Genomic DNA, 18,760 nt, shown 5'->3' on the forward strand with positions numbered 1-18,760 from the left:
GGCCATCTCTATTCTTTCTCTTGGAATTCAACAACATTCGGCAAAGCCTTCTTTTGAAATGAAACAGTGTCAACTTTATTTGTCTGTAAATGAATAGCTGGAACGACCCATTTACCACAACTACATCTTGAACCCTTCCAATTATAACCACCAACTTTACTAGTACAGTTAGGACATGCAAATTTACCTTCAAGTTCTTGTTTGCCTTGTAATTCTTCTTTCATCCAATTCAATGGCTCTACAAAATAATGGGAACAAACTGTCTGCGAATCTTGAATACTGGTTATTCTTTTACCTCCAGATTTTCTTAAGAAATGTCCCTCTGATGATTCTTTGCTAGGAGGTACATGTTTAATGAATGATGTGGATAATGCCAATTGTTGTCTACATTTCTTACATCTTGCAAGTTTAACTTCAGCTAATTCCTCAGAAGTCATTTCATCTAATGTTTTCTGTTCATCTTGCTTAAATAGATCATCGTCCTGCAAAATACCATTACCAGTTGGGTCTTCCTTAACAGAATTAGTCAATTTCCATTGCTTATAAAGCGGATCATCTAAAGAAACGTATTTACCTCCTAATTCTTCAAAAAGTTTTAATTGTTCCATGAAATTTTCATTTGGTTCAACCATTGGTCTTTTCCTCTTCACAGCATGTAGAGAAGTCTTCAAGTCAAACCCATATCGATACATTAAATACGCCACAACGAAAGAGACAGATCTGGAGACACCTGCCTGACAGTGGATATAAACAGCACCCTTCTGCGGTTTTTTTCTGAAGTCTGCTTTATCTGGAGAATATTCTTCCTCATCTGGAAACAAACAACGATCAATAAAAGTATTACATTCGTTAAAATATTGTAAGATGTCTGTAGAATCATTATCATCTATAGGAATATTTTTCACAGTGTAACTCTTTCTTACTAGATATTCAGGAATCACTTGGAACTTTATAATGGATAAAATATGAGTGATCCCATATAGCGCATGTAAAGGAGTGTGGTTTGCAATTGGAGAAATACCGCCAACATAAATACCACCCAAAATTCTGGTTAGATCTGGTTCTTCTGGAGTTTTTTTAGACATTACAAAAATTTGTCTTTGGTGTTTACTGAATAGTTAAAGGAAATGGGAAAATTCTAATGAACATAAAGATATGAATGTAAAAACTTATCTTATACTCTCAGATCAAAAAAATCCTATAAGATAAACATGTTTTATTAATATCTTTATATCTAATGTTATTATGTGACCTTCAATATATTCCCATCACCATACAAAAATTTTGCGATGAGCTTGTAAAATATTTTGTATAGAGAGCGTCGCTACCAAGTCAGATATACAAGCCAAGTACGTTAAGGATGTAGTTAATATACTACTTATGTAATAAGATAACTTCATAAACGTTTATTAATTAACTGATATTATACTAATACTGCATCATTCGTTATGATATTTATCTATTTTTTGGTTTGTTTCTTTCTTCCCTTTTAAATCCTTGCATATGTGGACGCTGGAAAAATATTTGTTCAAGCTGACAGTTTGGATATCATATGGTTCCATAAGCCTCTTCTTATTGGATCATACTTGATTGATAAAGATTTGTATGCCTTGATTGCCATGTTTTTTTTGTCTGGGATCCTTGAATAGCCATCAGCAACAAATTGGAGTGCATATGACGACTTTAGTTGTGGTAAGTTGGTAGAATTAGTTTCAGTAAGTTCAGATTCGTTTTTCTCGAAGATATTATCTATATACTGAATGGCAAATTCATCTATGCCGTTTATTGTGTAATCTTCATCAAAGTATTTATCAAGTATCCCCCTTAAGTAGTTCCAACTGCTTACGTTCTGTGGACATAGTGTAATTTTTTGTTTAGCATATTCAATTTCAAAATCGATTGTTTCTTTCTTTAACTGTTCGTTCCAGTTGTCTTCATTCTTATTTGATGTTAGATTTTTCAAAACAAACATTCTATGCGTCCATGCACTATTGTTATAAATGTCTTTTTCTATTAGACTATCGGCAAACTGGAATTCATTAGTAAAATCATTGAATTTTTGAACACACCATTTTCTATAAGACCAAACATGGTAATTCTTTGTATCTTCATCTATCATCATCTCTAATACTGGCAATTCTCGTTTCAAAGATGCATTTGGATGCACCTCTAGCAGAGCTTGTCTATAGGACCAAATTTGATAATTCTTAGGATTATTTAAAGTCACCTCATCCAGCCAATCAAGCTCTTTATTCAAAAAGGCTTCAATGTCACCACTGACTGCCATCAATGCAGTGACTATGTTAAAACGATAATTCCAGATTGTGTAGAAAGCAGGAGATAAATCAATCACACAAGAAGTTAAGTCTAGTGCTCTCTCAGAGAATTCCCCATTGCTTATCAACCGTCTAGCAATCCCTATAACCTGTTTGTACTCATCAGTGTACATGATTTGACAAAGCTCATTGTCCAAGCCTGTTTCGATTGGCAGTGGTTCAATGTCGCTATACAAACTAACATCAAATTCTGACATCATTGATTAATTCAAAGCCAATGATATGCTATGCGATGCAATCTTTACCGTTTGCTAATTAAAATAAAAATAAGACAAAATAACCAATGCAGTTCAAGTTGGTCTCTATATATATATACAAGTGAGTCTACATATATAAACTATGTAAATAGAAACCTTCTTTCCAAAATCTCATCACTACAATATGTTTCCTAAAAGAATGAAAAGTTGTGTTTCAAGTTGTGTTTCAGATTTTAAGACGGAGCAGCCATAGTAGGTCGCCGTACCACACATACATACATACATATATGTACATGAATAAACTGTTCAAACTATTCAGAAGTACTAGGTGTGTTGTAAATACATTAGCATGTAGTAAGTATTTTAATATTATATGCTTCCATCACTTCCATTCTCTCTGTCTTTAAATGTTGGCATGTTTCTGTACTGCACTGTGCTTTTCAATATTACTATTTTGACAAGGCGACTGTTCGATTCCTTTGCAACGACTTTTTATAATTTTTATAATTTTATAAAAATTTTCAGTTGAGTACAGTCATCTCATCTCATCTCATCTCATCGATATAAAACATTGAATAGCTTAGGTAAACAAAAGAATCTTTGGGGGAACATTGATTTACAACTACAAGTGCAGAGACTCCAATTGTGTGTATTTTTGAGATTTGTTCGTTCTTATAAGAAGAGTGTGCATAGGATTATATAAATTATGGCAAGAAATCAGTTTAGAATTGTTGTTGGTTCTTATGAACACAATATTTTATGTGTCTCTTTGGATTTGTCCTCAGCTACTCCATTGTTTACTCCTATTTTCCATTTCCAAGCTCATGCATTGAGTGTCAAATGTTTGGATATTTCGAGAAGATATTTGGTCTCAGGCTCTAATGATGAGCATATTAGAATTTATGATCTTCAAAAGAGAAAAGAGTTAGGTACTCTGTTAGCGCACCAGGGCTCGATTACTGCATTGATGTTTTCGAAGAGTAGAGCCTCACTGAATGAAGGTGACGAGAAAGATGAACGTGTTGTTGACGGTAGCAGTAGTGGTAGCAGATGGTTGTTGTCCGCTTCTGAAGATAACAAGATTGTGGTATGGAGAGTAAAAGATTGGGAGAATTTTGGTACTTTGAAGGGTCATACAGCAAGAATCAATGATATAGACATACATCCTTCCAACAGAGTTGCAGTGAGTGTTAGTGATGATCATTCTATTCGTTTATGGAATTTGATGACCGTGAAGAAAGCTGCTGTTCTTAAATTAAGAAAGTATTCTCAAAATGGTCAATTCGTAAGGTGGTTAGGCAACGGTGATTTCTTTGCGGTGGCGTTACTAAACAAAGTATTGATCTATAAGACATCAACTGCAAAGGTTGTGAAGGAGATTGATATTGAGAAAAAGACAATAATGCATATGGAAGTTGAAAAATTAAACGATGCTAATGGCAGTGAAGATGAATATTTAGTGGTCGGTTTAAGCGAAGGTAGTATATGTTTCTACATGACAAAAGAATTCCAAGAGGAGTCTGAAGATAAAGTAGCTCCTGCATTCGTATTATTAGGCCATACAAATCGTGTGAAAGATTTTAAATTTTATGCAAATGAGTTTGGGAAATATCTTGTATCGATTGGTTCTGATGGTAAGATTGTGGTTTGGGATTTGAAATTGACAGGAAAGGACACTGAAAGACAACAAGTCGCTATTTTTGACAGTGGTGAAAGATTGAATTGTTTGGCACTTTGCGACGAATCTGTTGAGAAATACGAAACAATGAAGAAGAGATCTAATTCAGAAATGGAATTAGGTGAACAAAGTGAAGTTGAAAGTGACATGGAAGATTTAAAGAAAGCTATGTTCGGTGAGAAGCAAAAGAAAAGTAAGAAAGCTAATAAGAAGGCCAAGAAGAAGAAGGTCACAGTGCACTTGGAATAGGTATAGTCTTATAATATTTAGATGATATAATACTTCGTCAATACATAATAATTAAAATTTAAAAATTGTTTTATTTATTTTAATGAAGGTGTAGTTAAATTATATACAAAACAAAATATGATTGCTCAAAACTAATGAAGTCCATTCGTAAATAAAAATTCCCTTATAATTTGGATTCTCTGTATGCTCTAGCTGAATGGATTTTAAATAATTGATAAGCTCTAGTCCACACTGGGGCAACGTGTTGCTGTGGTAGTAACTCCAAAGATGGCAATAGATCATGTGAGAAGGCTTCGGATGCCTCTCTCGGTAATAGAGAAGGCAAGTGATCGATAGAAACAACAGATAGTTTTGGACCTTGGGTAGTAGGCACTGTAACTGTTGGTTTGTTAAATACTGTAGCAATATTATAAATTGGGATTGGATTATGTGGATTTGTAGTGTCTGCAGAAACATCAACTACAGTAGTTAATTTTCTATGTGGATTGTTCAGTATTTTATCATTTACAAAGGGAGGAATTGGTTTTGATAAATATATGCAATTTATGAAGATATCAGAATCTACAATTTCTTTGAAAGGACCACCTTTTTTAGTTTCATTCATATCCCATTTGATTATATTTCTATCTGGAACACCAATTTTCTTCAAGAAATCAATTGCACCTGAGCCACACCTGCCTAATGCACCAATAATTAAAATTTTTGGAGCCACTCCATTATTTTTCTTAACTGCTCTAGTGTAATAATTCTTCAAATCTTTGATTAGAGAAGATTCATTTGGATATGGAACAATTGGTCCTAGATCTTCATCAACAGAATTCAATATCTTAAAACACCAATCTTTTAAGCCAATGGCAGCCCCTGCAAACCCTGCATAAAATCCAAATGCAGCTACTCTACGGCCTTGATCATTTTCTAAAAATTCTAAATCATAAAGTATACCTTGTCCATTTATAAATCTTTTCAAAACATTTTCCCAACCCGCTTGATTTTTGTAACAATGAGCAAATTGAATATGCTGATGAACAAGAGGGAATCTATCTTCTTCTGGCATTTCTTTCAATCCAATAATAATTCTATCTCTTGGAGCTTCAATCCAAGAACCAGCAGGTACAATGTGAGCACCACTTTTCTTATATTCATCGATACCAAATGTTGATTGCGGTGAATCTTCCACATAGATCTTAAACCCTTTTTTGATTAAATGTTTCACAGTGGTTGGCGTCAAAGCAGCTCTCGCCTCCAATGGTTTAGTTTCAGCTCTTAAATGTAATGTAACGGACATTTGTAATTGTAGTTGTAGTTGTTGTTTCTTTTTTTATTAATACCTGTAAGTAACATAGAGATACAAAAGAACAAGGAGATGAGATACAACCTATAAACAAGACATACTTACCTTATTTATATATGAAAAGCAAAAATAAAGGTATAATTTTATTAGATAGAATGACTAATTTCTAAGAACTTTAAGATGACTGAATCAAGAGTTTACATTATATATTCCACAGCAATCTGAATCCTAAACATCATGTTCTATCACTCTTGTACATCAAGAACAAGACACATGGCAAAAAAAGTACATTAACTCAAAATATCATACAGTATATCATCATTCCAATGGCATGAGGAAGTATATTATCTCTCATCTCATCTCATCTCTTGTATCTCATCTCTGGTATCTCTTGTGTCTCTCTTAATCATTTAATGTGCACTGAAAAGTGACAAATTCAATAAATCTCCAAATTATTCCACCGGAAAAGTATGAAAATGAAAAAATGAAAAAAATATATTTTGTCAGTCATGTGATTATCACGTGCAAGTCATGTGACCGTTAATGTTATTAGGGTTTGTTTTGCAGCGGAAACCCTACACCACAAATGATAGGGCTTGTGTGTACTTCGGCGGTTAAATCACGTGATTGGGATTTACATTTTCTGATATTTTTTTTTTCTGTTCTGTTTTTGTGGCAGCTTTTTCATCTTCGCCAATTTTAGTATTTATTAAATATGATAATATATAAGAATATAAAATCATAAAACACATAGTTCCTAGTTTGTTCCTAATAATTTTCATGGTTAAGGATTGTTTGCCAAGTTTGTTGATATTGTGATTATACTGAGTGAAAAAAAGTTTTTGTCTGGTTGCTAGATATACGATCTCGGTTTAAAAAAATGTCGAATGCAGAGGTTCCTGAACAATTCAATTCCACAATCACTTTTTCTCCATTTGCTACAAGAACAGCTACAGTTCCTAGCAATAATAATATTAATAATGGTAATAATGCAAGAAGGGTTAGTCAGTTTACAGATGTCACTAGTCCATACCAGTCTCTTGTCGCAAATAGTCCTTTGATACAAAAAAATTCAATGGGCACAGATCCAAACAAGGGTAAGAACAATAATGGTAATACAAATTATCTGAATACACCATATCATCATTTTTCTAATCAAAGCAGTCATAATGGTAATACTAATAACGGTAATGGCAATAGCAATGGTAGTGCCAGAGTTTTGGAATCTAATAGAAAAACTTCTTTTTTCAATTCTAATGTTCCTTCAACTTTAAGAAAAGTCAGTTTACAAAGAGAATTAAATTCAAATTCAAATTCAAATGTGCGATCGAGAAGTACAACAAAGTATGAAATAGATAGATTTTCAAATACAAAAAATGATATGAATGCAAATGAACCTGATAATGCAAAATTAAGTTCTACTCAAAAGAATATTGGCGAAGATATAGGAATGAATGAAGATAGAAATATAAATAATAATAATGATACAAATGAACTTGAAATTATTGGAAAAAGAAAAATAACAGAAATCGATATAGCATCATTAAATTCAATCGAAAAATTAAGATTATGGAGACATGATTCATTAATGCAACACAATTATAGAACTGCTGAATTTGTAGGAAATATTATATATAATATTACAAATGATCCAAATGATGCCTTTTGGTTAGCACAAGTCCATTTTGCCACGTCATCATATAGCAGGGTCGTGGAACTTTTATCGAACAACAATTTAGATTCTACAAGTTTGATTTGTAAATATTTAACTGCTTTATCATTGATCAAATTACAAAAATTTGATAATGCTTTGGATATTATTGGAGAAGTTAATCCTTTTGCTAGTGCGGAAATTGAATCCGAAAGTGATGATGACACAAATATAGACAAGAACAATAAAATTAATAATAGTTCTAAATATAACAAGAACTCTAATCATACAAATTCAACAAATAATAATACGAATATTAATTCAAAGTATAATGATGGTGGTATTAAATTAGAGTCATCTTTGTGTTATTTGAGAGGTAAAATATTTTTAGCACAAAATAGTTTTAATAAAGCTAAAAATTCTTTTAAAGAAGCAATCCTAGTAGATATTAAAAATTTTGAAGCTTTTGAAGAATTAACTTCAAAAAGTTTATTGTCACCAAACGAAGAAATAGAATTAATACAAGATTTGGATTTCTCACTATTAGATGAAAATAATGATATGATAAAAAATCTATACATTTTAAGATTGTCAACTAATAATTCCTTGACTCAAAATCAATTAAATATAATTAAAAATTCACAAAATATTTTAATTGAAAATTATTATAACTTTGAAAATGATAAAAATTTAATTAATTCAAAGATTCAATCATTTTATCAGACTTTTAAATTTAATGAGTGTTTAGAATTATGCGAATTGTTCTTATTAAAAGATGAATTTAATTTGGATGTTTTACCAACTTACATTGCATGTCTTTATGAATTACATTGTAAAAATAAATTATTTCAATTGTCACATAAATTGGCTGAAAATATACCTAAAAATTCAATTACATGGTTTGCCGTTGGTACTTATTACTTATCTGTTAATAAAATTATTGAAGCCAGAAAATATTTTTCGAAATCGTCGATCATAGATCCTACTTTTGCACCAGCATGGTTAGCATTCTCTCACACTTTTTCAATGGAAGGTGAACATGATCAAGCTATATCTGCTTACTCGACTGCATCAAGATTTTTCATGGGAACTCATTTGCCCAATTTGTATCTGGGAATGCAATATATGTTATTGAATACCTTGTCATTAGCAGAAGAATATTTTATTTTGGCATACGATGTCTCTCCAAACGATCCACTCTTATTGAACGAAATGGGTGTTTTGTTTTATAGAAGAAATGATTACACGAAGTCAAAAAGATATTTGAAAAAAGCTTTGGAATTTATAAAAGACTTAGAACCGTCGTCAAAAATTGTAATTTCAATACAAACAAACTTATCAAATACTTTTCGAAAATTAGATGAATATGACATGGCAATCAGATGTTTAAAAAATATTTTAGAAGTTTCAGGAAAGGATGCAAACATATATTGTTTATTAGGATTTTTATATTTGAAAGTCAAAAAATTACCAAAAGCAATTGAATATTTACATCAATCATTATCTCTTAAGCCGATAAATTCAATCGCAGAGAATATATTAAAACATGCATTAGAATTAAACGTTTTGAAAACCTTAGACTCTGATCATCCATTGATCACAAATTCAAGCATCCAATCTAACAATAATTTTCTAAACAGGCTGAATGATATATCAAAAGTTAGTATGAGCAATATGGATGTGACTAATAAGAAAAGAATTACGCCTTCCATTACAACTACAGATACAATTAAAAAACATAAAACAGAGAGCCTTCTATACCATAAAGACCATGACGAAATGGAATTAGAATAATATTTCATCCACAAGATATAGAAGAGAATGACAAACCATAATATAAAGCAATAATCATTATTTATTATATTACATTACTCGTATGCATGCTATCGACTTTTCTTTTCGTAACATACAAGTTTTATAAATTTTGACCCATGTGCGTACCTTATAATAGGTTAAAATATTTATAATTTGTTGTTTGAATTCTGAAGGAAGTAACTTCTAAATTCAAATTTAGTCATTATATATATCGTTAATACTGTGTATTCGATTTAACTTCTATTGTTACGTTATAATGTAGAACTCACATTTTCTCGTAAGTAAAAGATTCCTATATTAAAATAGCATCTTCCATTTAAGTACTTTACTCGAGAACAATTGAGGTTAATCAGAACCGTTGCTTGCAGCGTAAGCATCAAATGCCTCTGCTATCTTTCTGTTCATTTCATCCTCAGAATCACCTTTTGTTATTTTCGATTGTTGATCTTTTCCTTGTATTATTTTCTTGGCCTTTCTACTTTTTCTTGTTGCTCTTGTTTTCTTTTCTATTGTAGTGTCTGGCTTGCTCTCATTAGAGGTAAGATCTACTTCATTGTTTGGCTCTGTTTTTACCTTTATTTTAGTTTCTGATGATTTTTGGGCTTTAGTTTCTGATCTTTCCTTCTTCTTACTTTCAGGTCTTGTATTTTTTGTACTATCTGAATCTATTTTCTTTCTAAGCTCTTTTGTTGTTTTTGACTCAATATTTGAATTTTTGGAATTAGTTTCTCTTTTGCTCGATATAGAATCTTCTTCTATTTTTTTAAGAAGTCTACGAGCTCTTTTAGATTTTTTATCTTGCTGTTTTTCTTTCTCTGTTTCCTTTATTATAGAATTATCAATTTCATCTTCATCAAACTTAAATTTAAAGACCGTTGTATTTTTTTTTACATCAACTTTCTTTTCCTCCTTCTTCAATTGCGATTCCGATTTGATTCTGGCATTCTTACCCTTGGAAGTCTTCTTCCCTCTATTTCTACATGTGTTTAGAATTAGATTTTCTACATTTTGCATTACATCAGGATCCATCATTTTATAATTACGTAGCTGGGCTCTACGACGAGAATTCATCTCTATCGTTATCTTTTCTTCCTGCTTTTCTTTTCTACTAGAAGAAACAGCTTCCCCATTTCTTGAAACACTAGTTCCATTCGTTATACGATCATCTATGTTTTCAATACCGTGCACTTCATCATCCAGCACAATCTTGTCCAGCAAGAAGTCTAACAGATCACTTTCATTCATTAACCAACCTAACCAAAAAAAAGATTTAAAACAACAATTGTATAAATCTGGTACTCTAATGGGGTCTCTATTCAAATTAAAACAACAATCTATCATCAATCTCAGAAAACCAAAAGGATTGAATTATTCACACAATCAATCGTTGAAAATTAGTAGTAATCTTTAACTAAGGTATACATTTGTAATTCATTTAAATTTCAATCTATACTAATCTCTATTTCAGAAAACGATAGAAAGGAAAAGGCCTTCGAGAAATGAAAAAAAAATAACAATGAAATCTTGATAATACAAAAACTTTAATAATTATTTGGTTTCATTTCTTGTTAAGATGATCTCATATACGCAAAAAGGTACTTAACGTATCGCTTATCTGTTTCATGCATGTTGGTATTTAGATCTGTGAAAACTTTTAATTTGAAACCATTCAATAAGGACTCTAATCGGATCATCCAATTTAAATCCATTCGTTCCATAACTCATTATAATAATAGATTTAAAAAGTCAAATAAATCGAAGAGTACTACTGAAACAGTTAAGAAGGATAAAAATAATAATATTGTTAAAGATCCTAAACATAACGGTAAAATATTGGGCATATTAGGAATTTTAGCAATAGGCACAACTTTCTTAAGTATTTCATATCAAAAAAATCAACCAATTCCATTTTTAGAAGGTCCTTAGTTTATACAAAATGCCTCTTTTTAATGAAAATGAAGTTACTGTGATCTTCGTATTAGGAGGTCCAGGTGTCGGTAAAGGTACACAATGTGCAAAATTAGTAGATCGTTATGGATTTGTTCATTTATCTGCCGGTGATTTATTAAGGGCTGAACAAAACCGTGACGGTTCTGAATTTGGTCCTTTAATTAAGCAGTGCATTACTGAAGGTCTGATTGTTCCTCAAGAAGTCACTGTTGCATTATTAAAGAATGCTATTCAGGCTAATTTGGATAACGGAAAATCTAACTTCTTAGTTGATGGTTTCCCAAGAAAAATGGACCAAGCAATCACTTTCGAAGAATCTTTAGTTCCAAGCAAATTCACGTTATTCTTTACATGTTCGGAAGCCGTCATGTTGGAAAGATTGTTGGAACGTGGTAAAACGAGTGGTAGAATCGATGACAACATTGAATCTATTAAGAAAAGATTCAAAACTTTTGAAGAAACAAGCATGCCAGTAGTTGAATATTTTGAAAAACAAGGGAAAGTGTCCAAGGTCAACTGTGAAACTACTGTAGATGAAGTTTTCAGTGCTGTTGAAGCTGTCTTGAAATCCAGAAATATTACAAAATAAGCTAATGGCATCTCTCTTCAATGCATATATATAATATATCATTAAACTCTGTTAATAATTAAGTATTAAATAATTTGAAAGTTAGTTTAATATTAAAAGATATGTTATTTAACTTTATAAAAAGTGCAAAGTTGATAGTTAATCAATCTATTTCAATTGGAAGTCCTTTAAGATTGCATCATCATAACTTAAATATTTACCATTAACAGCTTCTGGAATGCCAAATACAGCTAACTTAGCGTAAACAGAAGCTGGATAGTCACTATGGACCAATTTGCCATCTTTGTGAAGGTCCGTAAACATTTTTGTAGCTTCAGCAGACATACACTGAGGACCAAAATTTTCTCTGATGCTTACTTGCATGTTAGTGTCGACGATACCTGGAGCAATTGATACAGCTTTAACACTAGGTTCTTCAGCAGCAATAGTCATAGCAAAATGGTTTAAAGCAGCCTTTGATGAACCGTAGGCACCCCATGAGTTGAAATATGTATCACTTGCATCAGAGCTGACAAAGACAATTTCACCAGAACCTTTTTTTAAGTATGGTAAAGTAATTGAAACCAGTTCAACAATACTGAAGAAATTGATATTGTATAATTTTTTCCATTCATCGACTTTAATTTCATTGATATTTTGAACAGGATCCAAAACACCAGCATTTGCGATAACAGAGTCGATCTTGCCATATTTATCAATAGCAATTTTAACTAAGTTGTTTAAAACAGCAGCGTCAGTTATATCACCGACAGTGTAATCGAATCTGTCCCCATATTGGGATTTAATTTCCTTTAATGGAGCCTCAGATCTAGCTACACCACAAACAACGGCATCATCACTAGCTTTCAAAACTTGATCGACAATAGATCTACCAATACCCCTGGAAGCACCTGTCACAATAACAACCTTAACCATTTCTTCTTATATTGTATTAATAAAATATTCAGAATTTGACACTGATCTTACTATTTGGTCTCTTCTGTTCGGTTTAAGAAAACAACTTTCTAAATTGTAACGTTCACTGACTAGTTAAGATCCTAACTCATTTAGACTTGAGAATAGAAAAGGTATAAGAGATGTGATGGTCCTGCCATTATATATATTTATAAAATTGAAATTGTCAATGTGTTATTAAAATGTTTTCTCGAAACAGGTATACCATTCGGCTGTTAAGTGGTAGTTTGTGATCTGAACTGAAAAATATTGAGAACCGATGCCCATGGTTCAGATTCAGAACGATGAAGATATAATAAAGGTTGATGTTTGAATTAAACGGTTTTTCGATTAGGAGCAGAGCATATCAAAAGTCATGAGAGTCTTATATGTTCAAGTTATGTTTTGAAAGGGTCTCTAATTTCACTAGTTCGAAGCAATTTCCGGCACCTATTCAGTAACCGGGATTTTAGGATTTGAATGAGGTTACGAAAACGAGTAAGATAACTCTTCTGTCGTTTAAGAATGTAAGTAAGTGATGTGTATACATCTAATGCAAGAATTTTTACTTAGTACGAACAGTAATTTCCATTGTAAATACATTAGTTGTTCTTAAACAAAATAATTGTCGTGATTTTACATTTGGGTCCTGGTTCAAAGCGTTAGCAGATATTGTGTCAACTAAATAATACTTTGAATACTAAAAGTAAATAATGTATTATATTTTTATTTTGAATATATGAAAGTGGAATAGATAAATATATAAGAGAAACTCAATCTGCAAAATCTTTTAATTTATCATCATCATACCTGAGATAAAGTCCATTACAGTTGTCAGGAATACCCCTGCTAGCAAGATTGGCATATAGCTTTGCTGGAACAGAGCTGTCCAGAAGTTGATTGTTCTTATACAGATCAGTGAACCTTTTCAATGCATCCTTTGTCATTCCTGCTGGCCCATATTTTCCCCTTATGTCTACTTGCATTTGCGTATCAACGACTCCCGGAGCGATTGCTACACATTTGATAGACGATTCTTCATTAGCTAAAGTTGAAGCAAAATGGTTCAATGCTGCTTTTGAAGCTCCATACGCACCCCAGCCGTAGTATGGCTTAACACTTGCACCAGAACTGACAAAAACATAGGTACCTTTTCTTGCAGAAACAAGTCCAATTGTCTTTGAGACCAAACTAACAATACTGAAAAAATTGACATCGAATAAATGTTTCCACGCAGCGCCATCAATCATATTGACATTAGAGACAGGTTCCAGAATACCTGCATTAGCAATGATTGAATCAATATAACCATATGCTTCCTTGATTTTTTCGACTAACTCCTCCAAAACAGAATCTTCAGAGATATCCCCAACAACATAGTTGAACAACTCGCCATATTTATTCTTCAATTCTATCAAAGGCCCCTCAGATCTAGCAACACCATACACCACAACATCAGAACCTTCTCCTACATCTAATAATTCCGATACAATACATTTCCCAATACCTCTCGACACGCCAGTAACCAAGATGACCTTCCTTGCCATGATAAAAACACCAATTTATTTAGAACACGGATCTATATACTGGCACCAAAGCTAGCATATCATCCATCAATTCGGTGTGACACAATGTAGTCTTCTTGATATACCACCTTTCTTCTTATAACATGTTTCGACCACTTATCAGGTCCCTTTGTTCATGTTTGCTTTAGATATCACCGTTACCCGAGCACATAACTACTTTGCGTAGTAATTTTTCCGGTTGAAAGATTTTTTTGAACTTTAAGAAGCAAAAGAAAACAAAGAAACATAAAATAAAGGATATATCTTAAAGGTTAATGTTTTTATAAATGGTTTGGTTGTGTTAATTGGAAGAAGTTGGTTTATATCAGACAATTCAATTTTGATTGCGGATTGCAAGGATAGTCATTAAGTTTTTAATCCTTTTTGTTTCACTCTTTAGAGCCTGATAAAACATTAAAAAAAAACACGCAGACAGACGTATACACACAATTGTTTTTAACGAGAAAACTATATACACCTAATATTGATAATACTAATTAGATAGGTACGATTTATTTGATATTAAGGAATTTACTCATTGATTTAACTGAGACATTGTTGAATATACTACTAAAAACAAAACAGAACAATTTTTTCTAGTTTGTTCTTATTTCATTGGTTCTAATTTTTCTTTCTTTCAATTAAAAGGTACTCCCATCCCCTGTAAATACTGATTTTATCTTTTTGTTTTATATATTTGAATGGAAATTAGCATCGATTATAATATATGATGGAAAAATCAAATTCGGAATGGGCGAAAAATATTCCATGTAGAAATGTGATTATATATGGTTATTGTAAGAAACAAACAGAAGGTTGTCCTTTTAGACATGAAGGCGATGACGATAATGCAACTCATATAGCAAAACCAAATAATAATATTGCATCAAACTCAGTTTTAGATAAAGGTATCAATGAACCCGTTGCGGATAATGACACTGAAAGTAATGCTGCTATTAATGAAAATAATACATTGTCTTTAAAATCTTTACAGTTGAATAGCCTCAACCAACAACAAAATACAGAGACTGCCACACAAGTAATACCAATTTCGGGGTTCACTTCTATATCGCAACTAATACAGCCACCATCCTCAGCAGGAAGCATTAATGCTGGAATCGCAAGTTCCCCAACACCAAATTCGGTCCCGAAATTTAATGCAAAAACTTCTGCTAGTTTCACTCCAATGGGTGGCAAAGCTGATTTGAATACAGAAACTGCTAATCAAAATAATGAAACGACCGTTAACTCTGCTGGTTTATCTATAACTGGAAATATAGCTCCACCATTGGGGTCAATACACCCTGTAATCAATACATTGGCGCCATCTTTTGATGCATATGCTGCACGTAGTTTCACTCCTTCTGCGTCATCAAGCAATTTGGTAAATGCACCAGGTATGCATTCAGAGTCAATTGAGAATCATAACCAAATTATTCAGCCACAAGGTCAAATAGCACAACAACCTCCAATGCCTATGCCTTTCCCAACACAACCGGGAATGCCACATCCATCATCATCAAGTGCGCCATCTCACTATCCTCCATTCCCAATTTCACAAATGGGCGGTGATCCAACAGTTATTGGCCAAGCACCACCACATTTTCCACAGGCAAATTTAGGTCTAAAGTATCCAATAATATATCCACCACCTCATAGTTTACTACAATATCATTTATATGCGCCTGATCCACCTCCGCATTTCAATTTGTCATTAAAACCAAATGAACAATTACCAGAATCATTATTTATTCCTAATAATTTAAGAATAGATCTTGTGAAAAAGAATATGGCTGCATTACAAATTTTTCCTCCTGGTGGTCTCATACCTGATATAGTTCAAGATTATTTCGGTCTAGTTTCACTTGATTTTCATAAACAGGAAGCTACTAATGTTGGTAGCCAGTCTAATCATTTTTTTGGTCATAAGAGTTCCTTATACAAGGTATTTTCAAATGTTGATGGTAACGTATACTTAATGCGCCGTATACATGATGCAAAAGCAATCGATCCAACTCAATTAGCACAAGCCTATCAAGAATGGAGTTCTGTTTCTTCAACTAATATAGTGAAGTTAAAGGATTTATTTACTACAACTAAGTTTGGAGATACTTCATTATGTGCGATATATGATTATTATCCATTAGCATCATCATTATATGAAACCCACTTTGTTACCTTCCCGTTGGAATATGTCACACAAGACTACTTATGGTTATACCTTACTCAAATAACAACTGCTATGAAGGCTATTCATTCTAAAGGATTATATATCGGAGATTCATTAAATTGGAATAAAATAATTGTTACAGGTAAGCCAGGCAGGATTAAGGTAGTTAGCTCCGAGGTTTTCAAGATTTTAGATCCAAATAATCTACATAATAATAGCTCTACTTCAACAACTCATTCGAATGATGTTATAAAAGAACAACAAGCTGATTTCCGCAGACTGGGTGAATTATTGAACAAACTATCTAATGCAATCAAACCATCTCCTCAGTCACTTTCAAATAATGATACGAACTCCTCAGGAGACTTAACAAATGCCAAAAACAAATCTAATTTCCCTAAAATTGATGAATTATCAGTCGATGAGAACTTTAAGGAAGTATTAAAATATCTATTAGATGACTCAAATACGAAGAAAAATATTAAAGAATTATCCCACATATTTAGTGACAAGTTATTCGAATTGTTAGACTCTTCACAGTCACTCACGGAGTATACAGAATCAGTCCTGTCTAAAGAATTAGAAAACGGTAGGCTATTTAGATTAATTTGCAAATTGAATTGCATATTTGGTAGAATGGAATCAAGAGTTGATATAAATTGGTCTGATTCTGGTGAAAAATTTCCAATTATCCTATTTTATGACTATGTTTTCCATCAAGTTGACGAAACGGGTAAACCTTTTGTGGATTTGACCCACATTTTAAGATGTCTAAATAAATTAGACAGTGGTGTAGCTGAAAAAATCATGTTAGTAACGCCTGACGAAATGAACTGTATTATCATAAGCTATAAGGAACTTAAGGATCTCGTTGAAACTACATTCAGATCTCTCACCCAGTAGCTTTCTTTGCTGAAATAGCACGAAGAATCCAAAAATAAAAATACAGAATCCCCTAAGTTTATTCCGCGTCATATTTTCCACTTATCTTTTTTAAAAGTTCTAGTACTTGAATGCAATTGACATTATAATATGGATTAACTCACTATCACGATGTCGTATGGAAAGGGAATACATAACAGTAGAAGATAGATAATTTTGAATAGATAAATAACCTCTAAAAAAGTAATAAAAAAATTATAAAAGCGTTTTAATAACTCCGGGGGGATCGATCTTGGGTGAGATCGAAAAAGGAATAATTTGTAAAACGCTCAGAAACTGTTAAAATATGTGGGATGGCAAGTTCTGTCTCCATCATTAATTAGACTATGGTCTTGAGATAATGGATAATTCGTAGATTTTTTTTTTCGTGTTTGTCCTGAAACTTGAATGGTTCTTTCTTTTTTGGGTAGTGTTAAGATTAGGTTTATAAATGGATACAAAGCAATTTACCTTTCACTTCCCCATTTTAGTTTTTTTCTAAAACAATTATCTTGCAAGTGCAGGACTCTCCACCCGACCGTTGATATTATTTAAGTTTACTGTAAAAACGTCATTCCGGAGCAAGAGCACGAAGGACTGACCAAATTCAGTTGTTAGAGTTTTAATATTTTTAAAATAACTGTCAAGCTTGACCGAAAATAGGCGTAGCTTGAGTTTCCTCTTCCACGGAATAACAAGATGTTTTTCCTTCGTATAGGCTCCGAGGGAGATGGAGTTGGAAAAAATTCGGATTTTCTCGGAAAAACCTAGATAATCCGTGCTGGCGATCTAGTAGACGCACGACGTAGATGTTTGGCATTGTAGCTGGAATTTAAATAACGCAACCTATACACGCCGCCAACGGTGGCATCTGTTGCTCGTAATAAAGTTGATAAGAGCAAAGATTGCGGTTGGCTAGGAAGAGAAACGGCAGCGGCGGTGTTTCAAATTGGAGACGTCGATGTTTTGCATCACCTTAATCGGAGAAGCTTTTTTCACTGCGCCAGCCGAGTATGTTTAGCAGATGAAGCAAAGAAATGACATTCTGCATGTAACCGGGGCCCGTTTCGTTTTCAAATCGAGATGTCTCTGATTGCAAGAACAACAAACATCGAAAGTCAAAATAGGTTCAATTTGCAATCACAATTGCAACTATCGATATTACTAATCTCTAATTGAATTCTCAAGAGCAGATCGTACTATTCTGTGCACATCTCAAAAGCAACGAAAAGCCGTGCCCCAGATGCCCTTCACCATAATAAAAATATGCTTGTTGCTATCTTCCAACAAAAAGATAATATAATAACGCGCCCCTGTAAAATTTAACTCCGAGAACTACAGTTCGTAACATCATAGTAAAAAGATGTTCCGGACACACAAGCCCTACGTAATTGATTTCTGCAAAGAACAAAAAA

At 32.7% G+C, this 18,760-nt stretch overlaps 10 protein-coding genes across 10 annotated transcripts; 4 read left to right on the plus strand and 6 right to left on the minus strand.

Annotated features, from left to right (window-relative positions):
• Window positions 1–8: 8 nt before the first annotated feature.
• YVH1 (tyrosine protein phosphatase YVH1) lies at window positions 9–1,085 on the minus strand (the record flags this gene model as incomplete). The annotated part of the gene is made up of 1 exon (XM_003688350.1): window positions 9–1,085. One exon carries the CDS (start codon window positions 1,083–1,085, stop codon window positions 9–11), a length of 1,077 nt encoding a protein of 358 aa, XP_003688398.1.
• Window positions 1,086–1,528: 443 nt separating this feature from the next.
• Window positions 1,529–2,536, minus strand: RAM2 (bifunctional protein farnesyltransferase/protein geranylgeranyltransferase; the record flags this gene model as incomplete). Its single annotated transcript, XM_003688351.1, has 1 exon — window positions 1,529–2,536. One exon carries the CDS (start codon window positions 2,534–2,536, stop codon window positions 1,529–1,531), a length of 1,008 nt encoding a protein of 335 aa, XP_003688399.1.
• Window positions 2,537–3,239: 703 nt separating this feature from the next.
• On the plus strand, window positions 3,240–4,460 carry MAK11 (Mak11p; the record flags this gene model as incomplete). The annotated part of the gene is made up of 1 exon (XM_003688352.1): window positions 3,240–4,460. One exon carries the CDS (start codon window positions 3,240–3,242, stop codon window positions 4,458–4,460), a length of 1,221 nt encoding a protein of 406 aa, XP_003688400.1.
• Window positions 4,461–4,623: 163 nt separating this feature from the next.
• LYS1 (saccharopine dehydrogenase (NAD+, L-lysine-forming)) lies at window positions 4,624–5,745 on the minus strand (the record flags this gene model as incomplete). The annotated part of the gene is made up of 1 exon (XM_003688353.1): window positions 4,624–5,745. The coding sequence occupies one exon, from the start codon at window positions 5,743–5,745 to the stop codon at window positions 4,624–4,626; it is 1,122 nt and encodes a 373-aa protein (XP_003688401.1).
• Window positions 5,746–6,631: 886 nt separating this feature from the next.
• On the plus strand, window positions 6,632–9,196 carry CDC16 (anaphase promoting complex subunit CDC16; the record flags this gene model as incomplete). Its single annotated transcript, XM_003688354.1, has 1 exon — window positions 6,632–9,196. One exon carries the CDS (start codon window positions 6,632–6,634, stop codon window positions 9,194–9,196), a length of 2,565 nt encoding a protein of 854 aa, XP_003688402.1.
• Window positions 9,197–9,562: 366 nt separating this feature from the next.
• Window positions 9,563–10,558, minus strand: TPHA0N01880 (uncharacterized protein; the record flags this gene model as incomplete). Its single annotated transcript, XM_003688355.1, has 1 exon — window positions 9,563–10,558. One exon carries the CDS (start codon window positions 10,556–10,558, stop codon window positions 9,563–9,565), a length of 996 nt encoding a protein of 331 aa, XP_003688403.1.
• Window positions 10,559–10,843: 285 nt separating this feature from the next.
• TPHA0N01890 (uncharacterized protein) lies at window positions 10,844–11,756 on the plus strand (the record flags this gene model as incomplete). Its single annotated transcript, XM_003688356.1, is given in 2 exon segments — window positions 10,844–11,141; window positions 11,143–11,756. Coding segments are annotated over 2 exon segments (912 nt in total).
• A 147-nt stretch (window positions 11,757–11,903) lies between these two features.
• Window positions 11,904–12,671, minus strand: TPHA0N01900 (SDR family oxidoreductase; the record flags this gene model as incomplete). Its single annotated transcript, XM_003688357.1, has 1 exon — window positions 11,904–12,671. The coding sequence occupies one exon, from the start codon at window positions 12,669–12,671 to the stop codon at window positions 11,904–11,906; it is 768 nt and encodes a 255-aa protein (XP_003688405.1).
• Window positions 12,672–13,462: 791 nt separating this feature from the next.
• On the minus strand, window positions 13,463–14,236 carry TPHA0N01910 (SDR family oxidoreductase; the record flags this gene model as incomplete). The annotated part of the gene is made up of 1 exon (XM_003688358.1): window positions 13,463–14,236. One exon carries the CDS (start codon window positions 14,234–14,236, stop codon window positions 13,463–13,465), a length of 774 nt encoding a protein of 257 aa, XP_003688406.1.
• A 748-nt stretch (window positions 14,237–14,984) lies between these two features.
• On the plus strand, window positions 14,985–17,327 carry PAN3 (PAN-complex poly(A)-binding subunit PAN3; the record flags this gene model as incomplete). The annotated part of the gene is made up of 1 exon (XM_003688359.1): window positions 14,985–17,327. The coding sequence occupies one exon, from the start codon at window positions 14,985–14,987 to the stop codon at window positions 17,325–17,327; it is 2,343 nt and encodes a 780-aa protein (XP_003688407.1).
• Between the last annotated feature and the right edge of the window lie 1,433 nt (window positions 17,328–18,760).

Source organism: Tetrapisispora phaffii, chromosome 14 (assembly GCF_000236905.1).
Source record: "Tetrapisispora phaffii CBS 4417 chromosome 14, complete genome".
Taxonomy (NCBI): domain Eukaryota; kingdom Fungi; phylum Ascomycota; class Saccharomycetes; order Saccharomycetales; family Saccharomycetaceae; genus Tetrapisispora; species Tetrapisispora phaffii.